The 21,606-nt window shown below is 34.3% G+C and overlaps 1 protein-coding gene and 1 long non-coding RNA gene across 8 annotated transcripts in view; one reads left to right on the top strand and one right to left on the bottom strand.

Moving 5' to 3' along the window:
• The first annotated feature begins 256 nt into the window (after window positions 1-256).
• LOC141387811 (uncharacterized) lies at window positions 257-7,258 on the top strand. 3 transcript variants are annotated; one of them, XR_012408648.1, is made up of 5 exons: window positions 257-414; window positions 668-1,383; window positions 5,024-6,013; window positions 6,631-6,686; window positions 7,120-7,258. It is a non-coding gene; the product is annotated as an uncharacterized lncRNA (long non-coding RNA). The 3 variants fall into 3 exon arrangements; XR_012408645.1 differs by lacking the exon at window positions 5,024-6,013; XR_012408647.1 differs by lacking the exons at window positions 6,631-6,686; window positions 7,120-7,258 and having other exon boundaries at window positions 5,024-6,171.
• LOC141387808 (uncharacterized) overlaps window positions 6,822-21,606 on the bottom strand; it is a 29,020-nt gene continuing 14,235 nt past the window's right edge. For 2 of the 5 annotated variants that reach the window (XM_073958055.1, XM_073958065.1), the window contains exons 2-6: window positions 14,379-15,421; window positions 14,138-14,286; window positions 7,910-8,189; window positions 7,584-7,838; window positions 6,822-7,305 (exon numbers count right to left, since the gene is read on the bottom strand). In XM_073958055.1, the coding sequence (XP_073814156.1) occupies window positions 7,225-7,305; window positions 7,584-7,838; window positions 7,910-8,189; window positions 14,138-14,286; window positions 14,379-15,197 (1,584 nt within the window). In that variant the 5' untranslated portion in view covers window positions 15,198-15,421 and the 3' untranslated portion in view covers window positions 6,822-7,224. Of the gene's footprint in view, window positions 7,306-7,583; window positions 7,839-7,909; window positions 8,190-14,137; window positions 14,287-14,378; window positions 15,624-15,698; window positions 15,843-21,606 lie in introns of those variants that run through there. The other 3 variants (XM_073958033.1, XM_073958076.1, XM_073958044.1) reach the window with 3 other exon arrangements.

Here is a 21,606-nt window from a genome sequence, read left to right as displayed (position 1 = left end):
TTTTTCATAACCGCAGAAAATCGATTATAATAGACTATTCGTCGATTTTTGAGTTTTCTTTTGAAAATGTACAACCGCCAAAAGTGTAAAACCGCCAAGTCCACAATCTATGGGCAAACTCGAAAAACGATCACAAGATTTTCCCTCCAGACAAAAGACGACTACGATCTTTAGATTTTTGACTGCAAAAAGTCGATTAATCGATTAACCGAAAGTCGCCTTACCTATCCCTATTAAGTGTTAAACAACTGTAATCACTAAAGATTTTGTCTATAAAATCCAAAAAGACAATAGCCTTTTTGGCTATCTGCAAAGAATTTTTGTTTCCAAACGGAAAATATTTACAGTTTTGCCATAGACTAATGAATTTATAGACGACGGAATGCTCTCACCGAGTATGTTCGAGTGAATGTGGTAACTAAGAAGCTCTATATAAAATGCCAAAAAAAATACAAGTTAATAAATATTGTGTTCTGGCAAAAGACTATATGGTGTTAGTTTTTGATGGGAACTATATTCTCAGATAAAAATATCCAAGAAGATATTGCCATTTTCCTCAAAAATCGTCTTCGAACTTTTTTGAGTTTTCGGGTTTGAGTGACTTGACCGCGGAAAAATTGAGTAATGCGTCGTCTATAAATTCATAAGTCTATGGTTTTGCTCGTAGATTCCTTTATACCAGTGTTCACCAGCGAGCCCTTACTGAGAGGAAGTGAGCATACATTACTGCAGGTATCGGCACCAATACAAACGCATTGTTTGCGGCCTCACGCATACGACTCTCTCTCGCTCTCTCTACAAACAGCGTGTGCGTTAATGCATTGCTAAAATTAAAAATCATTGAAACAAGCGACAACAGAACCTTCTTCATTGACTTCTGAACGAAGACTGAGTGGTGGTTGTTCTGTTGTTATTCTCATCAAGGGCACGTGTGCCCCTTTTTGCCGGATGCTGCATTACTGTGTGTTTTACATTGAAAGTTACGCTCACTTGTTCTCAGTAAGGGCTCGCTGGTGAACACTGTTTTACATTGAAAGTTACGCTCACTTGTGAATAAAACAACAACCATATGATATTTATCGTGTGTTTTTATTCACGTACACTGTAAGTGAGAGAGAAAAGCAAATGCAAAAACAACTCAGGGGGCGCCCTCACTATACTTCTTTGCAAAGAAGCTCTTCTCTGATTTAGACTATGGTGGATTTAGGAAAAGTACCTGAAACTTTTTTAATGATAAAAGTGTCAAAAGAGATAAAAGTGTCAAATAATGGCAGAAACGTCAACTTTGTTGGTTTACTGGAACGCATTTTGGTGAAAAATGTGCAAAATGTGTTAAATATGTAAAACCTTTTTAGTTCTGTAACGAAGCTATGGTAACCTCAGGTATGTAAAGGAACACAATTAAAGAGAAAATGTTAAGTGTTTCTTAAACAAAATAAATATATTTAATCAAATAAATTACACTATTATACATCAAAGATATTCAGAAGGTGTTACTAATTATGAAAAACATCAAATGAGATTGGAAAATTCCAAGGAGACAGTGCAAGTGCAATTGATTCCACTGTGCTATTAAAGTCCGTGTTTTGACGTTCAAACTGGAATTTCTCAATTTCTTTTAAAAATTATTTGCAGTTTAGACACTCAAATAATGTTTGTGTCAAATTTCTGATTCTTCTTCACACTCATTTTCTCGTTTGATCATTCAAAGGCTTATAGAAATTGAATTAAAGTTAATTAAAAATTAAATAAGTACATATGAATATGTTTACTATTAATTTTTACAGATAATTTTTTGTTTAATTTATTTTTCATCACAAAAGTTTTTAATTCAAATGTATGCGTTGTTGTTTATTTGCCGGCGGAGAAAATAAAATGAAAGAAAATGCAAAATAAATCTGCAATGCATAAAGAAACAAAACAGAATACCGGGGTGTGTGAACCCCCTCTTATTACTCCCTCGCCCATAAACTCAATTTTCTTTCCCATTAACTCTGAACGTCTTAACACCGACAAACTGCCACTATCGTGAAATTGAAAAAAAAAAAACATTTATTTTGAATTAAAAATAATTGAAAATATGCATTTATCCAGTGTTTTTTCAACAATATCGAACGGGTGTTTTGTATGTGCAGAATTCTCTCATCCCATCGTTGATCAATACAAAAAGTTGAGAGAGACTGAGTTTGCAAACTATTCAGCCCAATCATGAATGAAAACAGCGTCGTCAGTATTGGGAATTTTTCCTCAAATTTGGGAATTTTTATTTGAATTGGGGAAAAACTTTCGACTTGGGGAATTGGGAACATTTTGAGGAAATCTGAAAAATATTTGGGGATTTTTGGGGAATTTCTTTTTTGACTAATTTCTTCAGATTATCTGACCTTTTTTAATTTCAGTACGTACTTTATTCCTTATTTTTCTTAAATTAAGGTATAACAAACGGGGATTTTAAAGAAAAGATGTAAGAATGGGCCTTAATCTTATTTTTCAAACCGATGCACATTGCTAATATGCATTTTCCCTGTGTATTCGAATATTGAAACCATTTATAAAAAAATTAAGAAGATATTGAAACAAGTTAGTAGAGTTGGGTAATCTAGTTCCTAGTTCCTTGTACTAGTTCCAAAACGTATGAGTAACATTATGAAATATAACGTGTGATGTTAAGTATACGCAGTTTGTTCAAAGAAAAAATATGGGCCATTGGAACTGCGAAGTGAACTAGATAGTTCCATATAGTCCCTTTGGCACAACTCTACAAGTTAGCCAAGGCTATAGTCGGGTTGGGCCGACTATGTGATACCCTACACCACTACCCCTGTGCATAAGCGTTTGACTGGTAAAATTCAAAATATTAAAATTGGGATAACTTAGCGCATTTGCTCTGAATTTCTTCATTAATACAGGTCAATTTTGTTGAAACGCATTTAAGTGCATCGTCAGTACAACTCAAATAAAAAAATGGAAAATGGGATGTACGCCAACCATCAATAGGCTTCTTTCTCTGTGAGATCTTCATCAGCCCTCAAAATTTCGTGAGGATACGATCAAAATTCAGTCCTGTAGTGTGATTGCACAAAAAATGGAAAATGGGATGCATTATCGACTATTGTGATATCTCTGTTGTTTGACCGCCTATGACAACCTACTTCACATCGTTGTAAAGGTCATATTTTCCTCTAACTGAAATCGCAAAAATGAAAAGATGGGTTTAAAAGGTGATATTTTCTACTTTCATTAGCAGGTTCTGCTTTTGGTATACCCCTTACGGAAGCTGAGATATTTGCTTTGGAAAAATACGTTGACTTTTTCTCCAAATAAGTTTTTTGTCCATTCCTACCCCTAAATATTATTCGACCATCACAAAAATCAATAGGCTTCTTCCCCTCCGGGACCCTCATCAACATCCAAAATTTGGTGACTATCCGATCAAAATTGCGACCTGTAGTGTGATTACAAGGTTTAGATGGACAGACGGACGGACACACATAGCCAGATCGACTCAGCTCGTCGAGTCTATCATTTTGGTATATATAAGTATGGGTCTACGACCATTATTTCGATGCGTTACAATTTTTTGGGCAAAACCAACTTATAATACCCTCCCCACATAGTGGTGTAGGGTATAAAAATATTGGAATCAATCGAAAACGACTCGGGCTATTTACCATGGCTTTAATTTTGACTTGTACTTTTTTGAGTAAACAATTATTAAAGTTAAAAAGACCAGTGCCGAATATCTTAAACGCTGTTAATACAAATGCTGAAACCGATGCCTACCAATATGCAATTTTTAAACTTCCAAGCAATTTTACCCCAATATTTGCAGCTATTCACTGGGTCAACACAATTTTAGCTCTATACGAACCTTTTTGGAACCAGTTTTCACCACAAAAATCTCCACGATTGTTTACGAATCGTAATGGAGAAAGTTATCATTCGTAAATTGGAGATGGTATTAAATATGCTTTCCGTTCCAACAAGTAATTCTTAAGTAGAAAGAGTATTTTATTTTGAACCATATTCAGAAATAAAATGCAGTACGAGTTACTAGAATAAATAATCATTTTTCTAACAACTCCATTTGTTAGAAATTTTGACCCACCTAAAGAAATGTTACAGCTCTTTTATATAGATCCAATGAGACTAATGATTCTGAATCACTTGAAAGTGAAGTTTTCAATGTCGTTAATTTAATTCATATATAAGTGTATAGAATACTTTACAAGTTTAATGATATGAATTTCAATAGTAAAATAAAACTACTTTGTTTTTTTGTTTTTGTAATTATTTGTTAAACATTTTTGGGGATTTTTTTTGAGGAAATTCAATAAAATCTGGGGAATTTTAGGGAAAAGAGTATAAAAAATACTGGCAACGCTGAATGAAAATTCCGTGCGGAAATTCTCTCTTTTCCCTTCTTTCCTATGACAAACAAAGATCGGCACGGAAAAAAATTAAGATGGAGAAAAAGTAGGTATCATGATTCATGAACGCTCTCAAACATGTGTTTTCCTCAAAAAAAAAACTCTCTCTTGCAAAACTGAAGGGAGTTTACCAAAAACCTTAGTATTTCCCACAAACTTTGGGATTTTATACTAAAATCTTTAACTTGTGGTTGAAAATTTATTAACAATTGAACAAATTTTACAAAATAACATTAGTTTGCAAACTCAGTCACTCTCCCCTTTTTGTACCGATCAACGATGGGATGAGAGAATTTTGAACATACAAAATTGTTGCCCATCAATTGTTGAAAAAAAAACACTGGATAAATGCATGGTAGAACAATAAAAGCAATACCCAGCTGACTGAACTGGGCTGTAATGTTACTGTCAAATTCCATACGAAATTTTATATACAGTATGCAAAGTTCATATTCGTACACCACTAAAAAATTAATAAAATCGTTGTTAATTTCATATTTTATGTGCAAATATGAAACAATTGATGAGAATTACTATAACGAAGAAAGATTTAAGAATAACAAAACACATTTCTAATTTATTCCTTCATTTAGGTATAGATGGCGCCTGTGTGATTGGCAAAGTTCGTATTCGTACACCTATAAGTACTATATATTGGGGTTTTTAAGGCCTTTTTAAGCAAAATACCAAAATTGTTTGTTCTTTTCTTCTTTTGGAATGTCTCTGCTATAGAAACATATAAAAATAACGATAATTTTATTAAAAATTTGCATGAATAAAAAGTCGGACGAATATTTACAATACTTAAGAAAAATGTGGTAGATGTGAATAGCTACAACAATTTATTCCCGAATTTTGGACGAAAATAGCAATTTTTTAAATTTTTTTCCCTCTATTAACTTTTTAATTTTTTCCCTCTATTAACTGCAACACTTCACTCAATATCACTGACAATGTCGGCTGAGCCATCTTGAGGTTAAAGTCATTGCCATGAGTTTTTTGAAAGCTTCCTTCTGCAAAAACCCTTAAAGCAGCACACACTTTAAGGAGTGGCTGTATTGCTGTTGATCTGTGTTTTCTTTAAGTAATTTTTTTAATGCCTCTACTATATAAATGACAGCGTCTTTTGGAAGCCGAAAATAGGCTTTACATAAAAATTTAATTATTTTGATGAATGTTGCAAACCAAACATACAATACTGATGGCAATTCTAAAGGACTCGATTTATTTCTTAAGTGTGATCTGCTAGATGCTATGTTAACTAAATTTTTGTCTCTATCATCAAAAAATAGTTCCACTGAGCTTATCATTTGTGTACAACTTGTTTTGATATTTTTTTTCATTTATTCAAATCAAAACAAAAAACGCTCCGCTACATCGCCGATAACTCGTTATCGGCTATTATTTTTGATGGCTTTACGTAATACAAATCATAAATTTTGTCGCAGAGACGACTGACAACGCGAGTTGACTATTGCCGCAATGCGGAATAGACCCATAAATGCCATCATTAGAGTACGCGGAACTTATAGTCGAAAAGGAATTAACCAAGGCTACAAGTATTAATATCATATAGTAAAAAGGTAGCTATATCTAACCTTTTTTTATTTATTTAATAACTTTCTTTAAAGGGAAGTGTAATAAGCTCCATTTGCTTGCAGCACTGAACGGGTAGAGAACGGCTTCATATCTCCTATATTTGTGCATTAAAATATACCGGGTTTAGTTAGTTCTAAATAAAACGAAGTACGATATTTTATATTTTAATATGACAAATTTAAATTTAGCTGGATTTGGCAAATACACAACAATGACATTAGCTTTGTTCCTTTACTTTTTAATGGTTAAAATGGTAAAAGAGAAAAGTGTCAAAATTTCTCAAAATTGCTCTCATGAACATTTTTACCAGAAAAGTAAAGGAACGGAAAAATGGTAGATCTGGTAGCAATGTCAAAAAGAAACATAAAAAATCAATTTTCGTCTTTTATTTCACAGTTTTTAATTTTGTTTTGTCAGCGTTCGGCTTTTTCTTCTGTTTTTCGTCCATTTTTTTTCTTCATTGTGAAATAATCGTCGAACAAAATTCGAAAAATCAGTTCAACCATTTTTTACCTGCAGAAATTTTGCTGGTAGCCTGTAATAGAAGAGAAAGGCATATGTGCTCTCTCTCATCTCTCACTCTCTTAAAAATTACTTCCAGTTTTCCCACTTTTTGAGGTTAAGGAACGCTTTGCAGGTTAAAAATGGTAACCTCAGGTAAGTAAAGGAACACAGCTATTAATACCTCGAAGAAAACATAATTGTAGACGATGTTAGTGGTAAGCCTATAATAACTTTTCTTTGAATCGTTTATCTAGAATTTTAAATAAGAAAAAACACGTAAAACCACAATTACATAACTTGAGTTTAATTTATTTTTATAGTCATATCAGATAATACTAATTATTTACATTTAAAACTTAAATTGTTCACAGTAAAAACGTGTAAAATTAAATTAACTTTTTAACTTAACGTACCAAATAATTAATAATAACCTATTGCATTTTGTTTGAGATTATAACGGAAAACTCGAATATCTATTATCATCATGTTTTCGTTTAACTGTGGCGAAAAGGCAGCTACAACCAAATGCTTGCTATCTTACAACTACAATTGATTACCTATAAAATTAGCGTGTTTTCTATTTTAGGAGTCTGCAGCGGGGCAATTGGAGCAGATACAGATACATGCCACGACCACGACATTGAGTTGTTAATTGGCATTTCTCAGCAATCAGAATACAATGATGAAGGAATTACAGTTCGTTGTGTATGTATTCAGTAGTCACTCTAGCTTCACCCTCATGGAAACCGCTACAATCAACAGGATATTTAACCTAGAAAACAAATGTAAAGAAATGAAATGTATAAATAATGATTGTTCAAATGAAGAAATGACCAGTTGTACAATACAACAACAGTTTGTGTATATGAGAACAGTAAAAAAGTGCTAATCATTGCAGTAAATAGTTCAACAAATGGTTGGTAGTAGAACCACATATTAGTTGGTCTGGTCTAATTGAAATTTTTTTAAACACGCATTCACATCTCATCTTAAACTCATAAACCGGTAATGTACGTACGTGTGAATGCACTCGTATGTGTTTACACTCACCTCACAATTTGATGCCGATGTAATGACACTAAACAGTGTCCAGAATGGAGTTCCAGTTTCTGTACTAATAAAGAAAGCAGCACCCATACTGCCAACTTTAACAATTTTCGGACTAACACCAGATATGAGACCTTTAGATTCTTCAGCTGAATATTTTTCGGCGTCATTTAATTGACACAACACATAACGATCACATTGTGGTTGTTTGGTAATGTAACGATAGGCACGATGGACTTTCAAAACTGGTTCAATAACCTAGAGATAATTATTGTATTCAATTGATTATAATATCAGGATAAACTTTTTTTCGCTCTAAGAAAACTTACCTCCAAGTTAATGGTGTCTGTTAGTTTATCACTAATTTCGGTGGCATTAAATTGCAAAAGTCCGCGAGCTTGTCCAAGTTGTAGCAAATCCTTGGCATAACCTACTGCGGGTTTCACATATTGTCGTGAATCGATTTTAACATTTAGGTGATGTTTGGCGACGTGGTCCAATAAATTGGATATAGTTTCACTGGGTCTGTTAGGATCGAAGAAGGTGCTCTTAGGATAACCCTGGGATTTGAGAAAACCGTTGAACATGAATTGTGCCGTTTGGAAATATCTGTTAAGAGGAAAAAGAGGTATACATATATGTTAATTAAAACAAGTAAAACCATGGACCTATTAACCCTAAATGCCAAATAACACCCAAATAGCGCGATCATTACACTACGCTACTAAATGCTAAATTACACCCAATTCTGATCGAAAATTTAGATAAAGACTTAAAAATACCTGCCTTTACGCTACCTTAAGGAAGTGATCACCAATGATCTAGTTCAGTGGACACCGGTCGTATGAATGAACCAACTGCGTATACTTAATATCTCACATTAGTTTGTATTATGTTACTCATACGTTTTTGAACTAGGACAGAGAACTAGGTCGTTCAATTGCCCAACTCTAGTAGTCACGTTAACGTATATAAGTGATCTTGGCTGCCATAAAGTTTATCGACCACTGAGAACCCTAAATGTCAAATTACCGAAAATGAACATAATAACAAATACCTGAAATCGGGCGGTACCATATACCGGTACCGGCTATACCGTGCGTGGACCTATGCCTAAAACTTTTTATGGAGAAGGTTTTCTGATTACCTTGAACCCTAAATTTCAAATTACAACAAATTCAGACATATAATGTAGACAAAATCTTCCAAACTACTGAAACCGGTGGATTATACAAAAACGTTGACCTGCGTCCAAAATATTTAATGGAGAAGTTTTCCGAACTGTAACCAAGCCCCAAATTGCATATTACTGCTAATTCGTTGTGAACATGTACAAGAAAATCAAACATCAAAATAACTGAATTCGGGTGGTACCGTTATATGGGAGCTATTCGAAAACGTGGACATATGTATGTCGGTTATTCTTGGTAGAGACGTTTCCTGATTACTAGGAATCCCAAATATCAAATTGTAAATAATTCGACCAGAAAATGTTGTTAAAAACGTTAAAATATTTGAAGTCGGGCGGCGCCGTTATTTGGGGGCTATTCGAAAACGTGGTCACTGGGAAACCTAAATACCATATTATAGCTACATAATTCGGCCAAAAAATATAGATAGAAATGTCAAAATACCTATCGATTACCAATAGAGCCCATCTTCGAATCTTTGAGCTGTCTGCAAAATGAAAACGCATAAAAAAGTAAATAAACAAGTAAAAAAGTATCAGTCGGCTTTGCCGACAGAGATATACCCTCAGCCTGTGCAAATTGAAACACTTTTTTCACAAAAAACTTATGTATTTAGGGGGTTTCAAAATTTTGGTCATATGAACCGACAAAATGTTGATTAGGATTAAAGTTCAAAAATTTTGCGGAAAAGGTACTTAAAGGAATGGACCGACATAGACCATGGGGGTGCCATAGGGGGTTTTTACAACCTTCGGGCTGTTTTCTCAAGAAGTATGGACTTGCCCCTGAAACAACTTTTACCATCGTAATTGAGGCTGCGAATGTAAGTTGCTTCAACAAAAATCAATGTGATTCAATAGCAGGTCTTAAAGTGAACTTATCCAAAATTTTGTGTGGGAGGTACGGGATGGAATGGACAAATATAGTCCATATTCGAACCTGATCTATATCTGGTAGATATTAAGAGAAAGTGTAAAATATGGACCAAATCGGTCACTCCCATCAAGAGTTATCGTGCGCACAATTTTTCCGAATATTTTTGAACTTTTGTGGGGTAGGTACCTGAAGGAGTGGACCGATATGGCTTATCTACGAACTTAAACTAAGTTTGGAAACAATATTACGAAGGCCAAATTTTGGCCGGAATCGGCATATCCGTTCGAGAACTATCTTGCGCTTCTACCCATAAACATGGTGTCATAGGGTTTGTTTTTCAACTTTCAGGCTATCTTTTCAGGAAGTATGGACTTGCCCCTGAGGAAACTTGTATCTTCGTATAGGGAACAATGAATACAAGATGCTACAACAAAAACCAAGGCGATTCGAGAGCAGGTCCTAAACTGGACTTTTCCGAAATTTTGTGTGGGAGGTACCCGAAGGAGTGGACCGATTGGAACCTCATATAAGTTTATTAGAAATTACACGATGTGAAAAGTATGAACCAAATCGGTTATACCCTACAAGAGTTATCGTGCGCACACGTTTTGCGACAATTTTTGAACATTTGTGGGGGAGGTTCCTGAAGGAATGGACCTATATGACCCATCTTCGAACTTATATCGAATCTGGACAAATTATTTCGATACCCAAAATTTGAACCGAATCGATTGATCCGTTCGAGAGTTATCGTGCGCACCAGCCAGCCAGACCGACAGACAGACAGACAGACGGACGGACATTGCTAGATCTACTCAAAATTGCCTGAAATGGATATCGTACAAACATACTTGGGGTCTAAAACCATTATTTCGATGAGGCACATTTTTGGTTGTATCAAAGTGTAAATACCCTCTTTAGCCTAAAGGCTGAGGGTATAAAAATAAACATAAATAACGGTATCATTACTCATTCCAAGAAAGCCCTGTCCACTTTTATACGACCAAAATGTGCCTCATCGAAACGAAATCCGTTTCAGGCCATTTGGAGTCGATTTAGCAATTTCTGCCCGCTTTTCTGGCTGGCTGGAACGCACTATAACACTTGATCTGATCAACCGATTCGGTATAAAATTTGGTTGTCGTAATATTTTGATCAAGTTACGACGATACAAGTCGAGGGGCGAGTCCATAAATCCTGAAAAAACCCGGTCAGCACTAATTACAATGACTGAGAAATGAATGAGACGGATACTTTGCACATTGTAATATTTCTTCCAAATGCACGTCAACCTCTCAGAGGGTCTATATCGTACAACAATTACGGATACGTCCCTGACAAAAGTTCTAAATTTAGCTTAAGCGCAGTTTAATGGCTGTCTAAAGATCATTTTGAAATTTTTGCTTAAGGTACTTCTGGTGACTTTGCTTTCAGCGATATTATGTTTTTCGTGGGCAACTCCTTGCTTCCTTTTATAATGGTCCAATAGCTCCTATCATAATGGTCTATTATAATGGTCCAATAGCTCTAAATCTTACGATGACCGACTAAAATGGCTGGTGGACGCAATAAATAAGAAGGGAAAGATTTCCAAATTAGCAAAAGGTAAGCATTTACTCAGAACATCCGCAATCGTTAAGATAAATATCCAAAAAGTCTCGATATTTTTGTCGGCAAGTTATACGTCAAAAGGGCTATTAATCGTTTTATTTTAAAAGTGAAATTTAAAAGTGAAAATAAACGAATAAATGTGAAAGAAGAGAAAAACACAATAGACTTCCATATCTAACAACAATTTACGTTGTGAAAAAGTAGAAGCAACAAGAATGTTAATTTTGTCTAAAAGCTAAACTTTGTTGTTGAAAAAGAAAAAAAGAATATAGTATTTTGTTAATTTCTGATTGACCCAATTTTCACTTTGTTTACACAAACTTTCATGTGGTCAAAAAGACGACAGACAGCTCCGAGTAAAGCTATTAAAATGTCACACACACACAAACAATCATCCACAATTCTTTCAGTCTTTCCAAGTAAATCTTAACAGTGTTTGTTGTAGGTAAAGTTTACTCCAAAGAATGCATGGATGAGAGACAATGTTCGCTGCTAACAGGTTCTTCACGACTTCTTTATATACATATAAATATATAAATATAAATGTTTGTACATAAACAATATAAACATATGTATGTGTGCGTGAGTATAAATGTATTGCTACTATAACTGTAACGTATTAACTTTTAGTTAAAGCTACGGCATCATACACGTAACGGTATGGTTAGAATCAAACTTATGGATCAGCTGGACACAAACAAGTTGTCACTGATCAACCCACAGTGTATACAAAATGCGCTCATTTGCCGCATTGGTGTGAGAATCATTTCTCGTATACTGTTTGTTGTTTTTGCCCAAAACGTAGACAGAATGTAAAATAAAAAGTGTGTCATGTAGCTTCTTCTTCTTTCTTCAACACTAAGGAGAGATTTCACCAATTTGAAATTAAGTTGAAATGAAGTTTGTACTGTAGGTAGAAGCCAAGATGCGAAGATTATGGAGAATGTTATAAAAATTTAAATACCATAATTCAGTATTCAATCCGATGTTATCCGATTTCACTTTCAATTATTAAATATGGGGATCGGTATACCAGTTAGTGCAGGAAGTGAATTCCGCTTCATTGATAACCGTCTTTTAAATAGTTTGTGACCTTTGTTTTATCTGAAATAACTAAATAGAAATGCTTCCAATAAATGCCTATATAGCGGGCTAACTTATCATCATGTACACTATCTGCTTAATATTCAAAATCAAATAATTTGGCCAAAAGAAAACGGGTCAGTGGAACGTTTATGATAGAATTGCCGACAATTATCGCTAAATGAAAGCATCAGTTTGAGTGATTTCATTGAAAAAAAAAAAATCATGAAATTATGCGTCCCTAGATCGAGTTCCATAGTGGAGTAATATAATAAAGTTACTGTAGTGGGGAACTCGATCTAAGAATGCCTAATTTCATGAACTTTTCAATGAAATCACTCTAGTGTGGACCGGGACTAACTTTGGTAATTATTGATTTTTTTCAGAAAGTTACTAGGCCTTTAAACCAGACAGTTTGTCTTCAAAAACAACTCTGACTTACTATCATATACATTAGAGTGGTTTTAAAAAATCGATGTCGGATTTTTGTATGCGGCAGGATTACTTGTTAAGCCACTACAAAGAACTGGTAAACTGTTCTCATCGATTGGACAATAAATGTGGTCTGTAGAGTGATCGAGTTCCAACTAGAGTAATTTTGTGAAAATGTTGTTCTGAGAACGCATAATTTCATGAATTTTCCAATAAAACCACTTTAGTGTTGCCTGGGACTAAAACGCATTTTACATTTTGCATGTTTTAGAAAAATGCGTCATTTAGATTGTTAATTTCATACAATATCTGTCAAATAAATGACGTAAACTTTCAATACACACGTTTTAAGTGCAAGTGTGACATGTGTGCCGACAATTATCGCTAAATGAAACCATCAGTTTGAGTGATTTCATTGAAAAAAAATCATGAAATTATGCGTCCCTAGATCGAGTTCCATAGTGGAGTAATATAATAAAGTTACTGTAGTGGGGAACTCGATCTAAGAATGCCTAATTTCATGAACTTTTCAATGAAATCACTATAGTGTGGACCGGGACTAACTTTAGTAATTATTGATTTTTTTCAGAAAGTTACTAGGCCTTTACACCAGACAGTTTGTCTTCAAAAACAACTCTGATTTACTAACATATACATTAGAGTGGTTTTAAAAAATCGATGTCGCATTTTTGTATGCGGCAGGATTACATGTTAAGCCACTACAAAGAACTGGTAAACTGTTTTCATCGATTGGACAATAAATGTGGTCTGTAGGGTGATCGAGTTCCAACTAGAGTAATTTTGTGAAAATGTTGTTCTGAGAACGCATAATTTCATGAATTTTCCAATAAAACCACTTTAGTGTTGCCTGGGACTAAAACGCATTTTACATTTTGCATGTTTTAGAAAAATGCGTCATTTAGATTGTTAATTTCATACAATATCTGTCAAATAAATGACGTAAACTCTCAATACACACGTTTTAAGTGCAAGTGTGACATGTGTTTAACTACTAACATTTTAGTCTTTAATTTCTATCGATTTCTGTCCTTAGCTACATATCAGATTCAGAATTCCACCACAGTCCAATTGGAATATAAATTCAAATGGAATATTAAATATCGAAAAAACACTATCTTTTAATGCAAAATTATGTTATGTTTGAAATTCGGCACATTCATTGCTACAAGAACAAATAAAGTGCAAGGGCATATGTACATATGAACATTCCTATTTACGTATACTTGTACAACATTATTCTAAAGATTTACAGGTAAAAGGGAATGTTGTAAATTACTTTACCAGTGGCTAACTGGTAAGTCCAAATTGTCTCTAAAGGTTTTATATTTAATAAAAAGTACTTACTTCAGGTAGACTTCGGGATTAGCCAAATAACTTGCCCAATCGGCCAGGTATAATGTTGCCGATTTAATCCAACGTCTGCGGAATGATTGATTATTGAGCGACTCAAATAATTTGTCATAATCCAATTTGCCGTCACGTCCCTTGAATCCCTGTGTTGAAAAAAATTACATACATATGGATTTAGTGTGAATCCGAGCTCGTATTACCTGCTAGGTGTTTTTAAGTTTCTCTCTAAACTTACCTTCAAAATTTTGTTGATGCCTGATTTCTCATACAATGCATCGGCCAATTCAGAGTTTGAAAAATGATCCCACAGAACATGTAGATGTTCAAGGAATGGTGGTAGAACCCAGGCATGATCTTTATGTTTTTCCTGTGTATGTTGGCCTTCGGGACCAGCAAAAGAACTAACCGCTTGCATAACTAGAGGCAATAAGCTCATAAAGCCGTTTTCTTCCTGTTGGCCTTTGGCTGTATTTCCCGGTGTCGAACGTTTTTGCTGGTGATGTTGGTGGGATTGCTCTTCGTTACTTTGACCCATAAACGCTGAGGCAATTTGAAGAATTGAACCTAAATCGATTCCTGGTTCACTAGTTTGACTTTTCTGTTGATGATGATGCTCGGTACCATCATCTTCATCAGCATCATCGCCCTGTGTGAACATTTCAATGACATTTCCAATTATCGATGGATCGAATCCACCACCGTTTCGTCCATTGTTATTTCCAGCATTGGCCAGAAGACTTCCAAGGCCAGAGAGAATTTGCATAGCACCAGATCCGGCACTTTTGCCTTGGCCTCCACCACCTGTATTGGCCTGCATAAATGAACCGATTAATGAAGCCACGCCGGCTAATGCGGCGCCACCCCCACCGCCTCCTCCTCTTGCTACGTTATTTTGATTATTCATGGCTTCCTGAATAAACATTGAGGCCATATCGAACAGGGGATTCGAATCATCTTCTCCAGCCGAGGAACGACTGGGCCGTTGTGTTGTATGACCAAAGGATAAATTAAAGCATAGCAATGCTAATAACAGAATCGCTTTTTTCACTAACATTTTTCAACACGCAACTAACTTTCACAATCACTTAAAGTTTCCGATTGTAACGATACGCTTTTTGATTTCGGCCGCCTCTTTCGGTAAACTGCGTTTATTTCCAAAAATTAATGGTTTTGTTCCACTCTGCGTCGATCACCACACTCACTACAGTTTGGAATGGGTGTCTGTGGTTTTTACTAACAAGAACTAAAAAAGACTTGCACACCCGCCAAGACTTCCGTCTGCAATGAAAACTTTTTCCTTCTAATCACTACGAAAATGCTTACAACATTTCGTGTTGGATGAACGACGAACTGAGTTCTTGGCTTTTACCTGTGTACCCACAATTTGTACCTGTATATTTGTATCAAGACTACTTCTCCAAATGCATAGTTGTTGTTGTTGCTTTTAATTTTCTTTGCCTCTTGAGTAGATCGAACATGTTGTGATGATGTTTTTGGTTGCAAAGAAAGGGGAAATTTTATTTACGGAACATCGCTTAAAACAATTTTACCTTACCAGTTGAGGTATAGAAAGCGAGGCAACAACGGGTTAGCTAACATTAATTCTTCGTTGGTACACGTCAATAAAGTCTTTCATACAGGTTGTTTGTGTGTGCTCATTTCATGGTATTGATGCAGCAGAAAAAAACCTACCTACTTTCTTTTTCAGAATTCGTATTTTAAAGAGCGTAAATATTATAAAGAAATAATTTCTTAATGATGATGTGCACACATAAACTTACATACACTACCGCCTAAATTAATGTATGCATATACATATTAGTATACATATATGAATGTACATACATGTGTATTTACATAATACATAGCAAACTTATTTCGTCTTAACCATTAGATTAAATGCAGATTACACTCAGGCAAAAAATAACGACATTTAAAAGAACACCTGTGGAAATGCGGAATTTTACATAATAAGTAATTTGAAATCAATCGATTTTCTATTTTGGTAGAAACGAAGTGTTCATCAGCATCGAATAAAATACGTCCTTAGTTACCAGTTGAGCATGGGGTTTACAATTACAAACCATTGAAGCTATCAAATGTTGAAAATAATACCCTTAGAAATTAATCTTAAAATAGCGCCCAAAGACCCGCAATTATGTCTGCACATATGTACATACAGTGTGCGCGAATGTCACACTTGACAAACATTTTTTGCGACATCGTTACTGTGTGTTCGATTTCGTAGTAAATTGTCAGCTACAGATAAATACAAAGTTTTCAATTTAGAACTTTCTAAAAATTCAATTCTAAGCATTTTGTTTAATAACTCCATATTCGGTAATAAGTGTTGTAGACAAGTTTATTTCTTAAGTCTTTTGTTTGAAATCCGATTTGTTCAAATGAGGTACATGTGTCTTAAGTCTTTTACTTCAACCAAATTTTTTATTGTTTGAAACTAAAATGTGTAAATGTAAAGCAAACTACGCCTTGTGTTTATTTTTATACCCTCCACCATACTATGGAGGATATAATAAGTTTGTCATTTCGCTATATGGGGAATTTTGAGTGAAAAAGGAACCTTTTTAAAAAGAGGTTTTTTGGTTTCCTTTATCTTTTGCTGTGTTGATGCTGCTCTTCAACAAAACATTTCAGTATATTTTCAGATTTTTTGACTAACGGTTCCAGAGATGTCGCGCCTTGAAAAAGTCGAATTTTGTAAAAACTCAGGCAAAGAAATACTCATAGCTGGTCCAAATAGAATTTTTTTAGAAATACTCATAACTTCTTTAATATTGGGGTTTGTTTTAGTTTTTATCAGTTACCGAATTAAAAATAGAAAAAACGTTGCACAGTGGGCTTGGTGCAATTTTCGGGATTTTAAAATCAATTTTATCAATGATTGTACTCTTCGATTTTTTGTATTAAACTATGATTAATTACAAAAACTGTAAGTTCTATTTGGTAGTGGGATTCGAATAATTACTATTTTTTTTAACTTTTTAAAAATTTTCAATACAATTTATCCTTTATACCAGAGAGAAACAAAAAAAAATTACATTTTTAACATTTGTTTTGTGTTTCTATTTAGCAATTTATCTTAAACATTTTGAAAATGTATTAGCAATTATAGTACAATAAATTAACTAAATTGATGATGAAATAACTACAGCTCGGAAATTATATGAATGGGCATCCGAGCCGAATATTCTACCAAATATTAAAGTGATATATTCTTCAGAAGATGATTATTTAAATACGAAAGAGGATTTGAATTTGAAATTTGCAATGGCTAAACCTATCGAGGGCACAAAAAAAGACATCATTCAGTAATATCCATTCATAGCATCGCAAAATGAAGAAGTTTTAAAGATGTTTAAGATAAAGTCCTGAATAAAACAACAAACCAACTGTTAATAAATGCAACGTATTATTTTTTTTATAAAATAACATATTTTGCACAATGGTATTTAGGAAAATCTTTATTGACAAATTTAAAAAAAATTAGAAAAATAGCAATTCGAATCCCACTACCAAATAAAGCTTAACATTTTTGTTACTGATCATAGTTTAATACAAACATTTTTTTTAAGAAAATCGAAAAGTACATTTATAAAAATTGATTTTAAATATTAAAACGCGAAAATTGCATCCAAGCCCACTGTGCAAATCCAATCTGGATATCATCCCGAATAATATTATTTATAATAAAATATAAAATTATACACGGCACAATAATAAAGCTAAAGTCATTAGAAAATTCTGATATGGCAACGCTTGCAGTTTTGTAACTCAATTGTCAATTCGCATTAAAAATACATTCCATAAATTTGTACGTACGACAAGAGGCACATTTTTTATGATATTTAAAACAATTATAGTTTAAATACCCAGCAAAAAGTTTGCATCCGCGGGTGCAGTTAAATCACTAGAACAATTGCCGCTGGAGTACATCTTTTCCTATGAATTCACCTATGAATTTTACAAGAGAGCGCGCAGCTAGGATGCACTCCATTTTGCTTCCACGGCACACAGCTAGGATGCACTCCATTTTCGATCCAGATCACAGCCTTTGATGTAGTGTTTTCGATTGAATTTAAATGCAGTCTAAAGATGCTATAGAATGCAAGCCATTGCAACTATCCCAAAATAAATAAAATACATTGCTTATTGGGATAAAACTAGAATATTAACTTTATTACATTGACACATATTATAAAAACTCTCCATTAAATATGATCGTAACTGTGTTTACTTCCTCTGCTCTGCTTTATATGACACCGAAATTGATATTGCTTCATCATCCAAATGGTTTTTCATTTTTCCTCCTACTCCAGTCCAGATTTTCAAAAAAAAAAACTCCAACTCCACTTCAAAAATAATTTGCGTTCCGTGAATTACAGCAATGTTCATAACTTTAGTTTGTATTTCTTTATTTTTTTAAAACATTCTTATAATTTTAGACACTCTTTCTTATGTTCAGAAAAAAAGACTGCGACTTTAGGGATCAAAAATTGGCTTGCTTGGCTAGGGATCTTTAAGCGAGTGCTTCCAAAATGTATCGAGCGGAGTGCATTTTCATAACTCCGTGTGGATGGCATCGAAAGATGTATTGAAATCATAACTCTGCATTGCACTACTTCCAAACTTTTTTGCTGGGTAGTAGAAACTAATAATTCAAACTGGATGTGGATAATTTTTCGTTAATTTGCAGATAAACACTATGATTACATATATACATATTTTTGCAGATATAAAAAATATCATGGCATAACCTTCAAATCAGATAAACTTGCAAAAATGAGAATAGTTTGCGATAAAGGTGATGCAGGACACATCCCTGAAATATATGTTATATCTTTCATTTGCATTTTAATGTTAAGCTGGGTACACATTGTCGGTTTTGAATGACAGATTTGCGGTTGCTTGCTAGTGTGGCCGTTCATTTTTATCATTCATCATGCAACCACAAAATATGTTGTGGTTGCTGGACGGTTGGACAGTTATCGATAATTGCGGAAAATCGACATTCAAAACTGATAATGTGTACTGCACTTTAGGGAAACATCTGTATACCTACAAATGTTGAAATTTTGCCTGTTGTTCTGTATATTAGTATACCCAAAGTGACAGCATACATTTCTGATGGTCGCCTTAGCGTTTATGTACATGTACCCAACGAGAATCGAAAAGTTCGTCAAACACACATACAGTTAGCCAACTTAATTATTGCAAAACCAAAATTATTACAAAATTTAAAATATAACATCATTTTATTGGCATAAATAAATAAAATTTTTAATATTTTTGTTAACAGTATAATTCTTACAGATGTTTATTAATATAAAACAAGTAAAAAAGCGTTAAGTTCGGCCGGGCCGAACTTTTCATACCCTCCACCATAAAATATTCTGAACTAAAATGGAATAATTAGTTTTCATTCCTGTCCCCAACTTTAAGTGGGTACTTTAAAATGTCAGATAAGGTACATAAAATGCTTTATTCGGGAGGCCCTTTTTATGGTGCCTATATCTAACTATGTATGTTGACATTTTTGGGCCAGAAATTAGGAGGTACCGTTATATAGGGGTTATAATAAAACATGGACCTATGTTGACAGTTTTTGATGGGAGCCTTTAATGTCAAATAACTCCTAATTCGGTTAAAAATTGTAGCTAGAATCCTCAAAATACCGAAAATCGGTACATACCGTGGGAACTTCAAATGTCATTAACAGCTAGTTCGGTGGTATGTGGGCTATACGAAAATATGAACTTAAATGAACAATTTTTGTTGCAGAATTTTTGTTGGCTTTTAAATTTCAAATTACAGAAAGTTCGTCCAAAAAATAAAGCTCAGGTACGGAAAATAGGGAGGTTTGTTTTGGGACTATACCAAAACATGGACCTACGTGGTTAAACATTTTAAGTAAAACCCTCAAAGTACCGAAAATCGGGAAGTATCGTTATATTGGGGCTATGTTGAAAATTGTTGATGCAGATGTGTGGTGACCACTACAACCTTCAAATGTCAAATTTCAGTTAGTTCGGTTAAAAATTGTAGCTAAAATTGTCAATAACTGAAAATTGGGAGGTACCGTTATATGGGAGCTTTATCCGAACATGGACCTATGTTGAAAATTTTTTATGGAGAGGTGTTGTGACCACTAAGAACTTCAAGTGTCAAATTACTGCTAGTTCAAATTGCTGAAAATCGGGAGGTACTTTTATATGGGAGCTTTATCAATACATCGACCTTTCTTGACAATTTTTGGTGGAGAGGTGTGGTGACCACTAAGAATTTCAAATGTCAACTGTTCAAATTACAGATAATTCGGTTAAAACTTGTAGGTAAAATTCTCCAAATGCCGAAAATCCGTTATATGGGGATACCGAAATCCGTTATACCGAGGTACCGTTATATGGGGCTATACCAAAACATGGACCTACGTTCATAATTATTTCGAATATAAGTTTTTTGGTCACTAAGAACCCTAAATATCAAATTATAGCTAATTCGGTCTAGAAATGCGACTTAAATCGTCAAAATACCTAAATCGGGCGGTAACGTTATATGGGGGCTACTCCAAAACATTGATCTATGTCCACTAGTTTTGTTATATAAACTTATTGACACTTAAGAACCCTAAATGTCAATTTATAGCTAAATCGGTCTGAAAATGTAGCTAAAAACGTCAAAATACCGTAAATCGGGGGGTACCGTTATATGGGGGCTATACCAAAACGTGGACCTATGTCCACAACTTTTGTTATATAAGTTTAGTGATGTTTAAGAGCCCTCAATGTCAAATTAGAGATAAATCGGTCTGAAAATGTAGCTAAAAACATCAAAATACCGTAAGTCGGGGGGTACCGTTATATGGAGGCTATACCAAAACGTGGACCTATGCCCACAACTTTTGTTATATAAGTTTATTGACACTTAGTAACCCTAAATGTCACATTATAGATAAATCGGTCTGAAAATGTAGCTAAAAATGTCAAAATACCGTAAATCGGGGGGTACCGTTATATGGGGGCTATACCAAAATGTGGACCTATGTCCACAAGCTTTGTTATATAAGTTAAATGACACTTAAGAACCCTAAATGTCAAATTATAGCTACATCGGTCTGAAAATGTAGCTAAAAACGTCAAAATACCGTAAATCGGGGGTACCGTTATATGGGGGCTATACCAAAAGGTGGACCTATGTCCACAAGTTTTCTTATATAAGTTTGTTAGCACTTAAAAACCCTAAATGTCAAATTATTTCTAAATCGGTCTGAAAATGTAGCTAAAAACGTCAAAATACCGTAAATCGGGGGGTACCGTTATATGGGGACTATACCAAAACGTGGACCGATATAGCCCATCATCGAACTTGACCTGCCTGCAAACAAAAGACGCATTTTCCCAAAATTTCAGCGTCTTATCTCCATTTTTGTGGATGCTAGAGTGATT

Source organism: Musca autumnalis, unplaced genomic scaffold (genome assembly GCF_047663935.1).
Source record: "Musca autumnalis isolate F117 unplaced genomic scaffold, ASM4766393v1 scaffold_1, whole genome shotgun sequence".
Taxonomy (NCBI): Eukaryota; Metazoa; Arthropoda; class Insecta; order Diptera; family Muscidae; genus Musca; species Musca autumnalis.
Note: the sequence above shows the minus strand (reverse complement) of the source record. Positions and strands in the feature narration are given on the sequence as shown.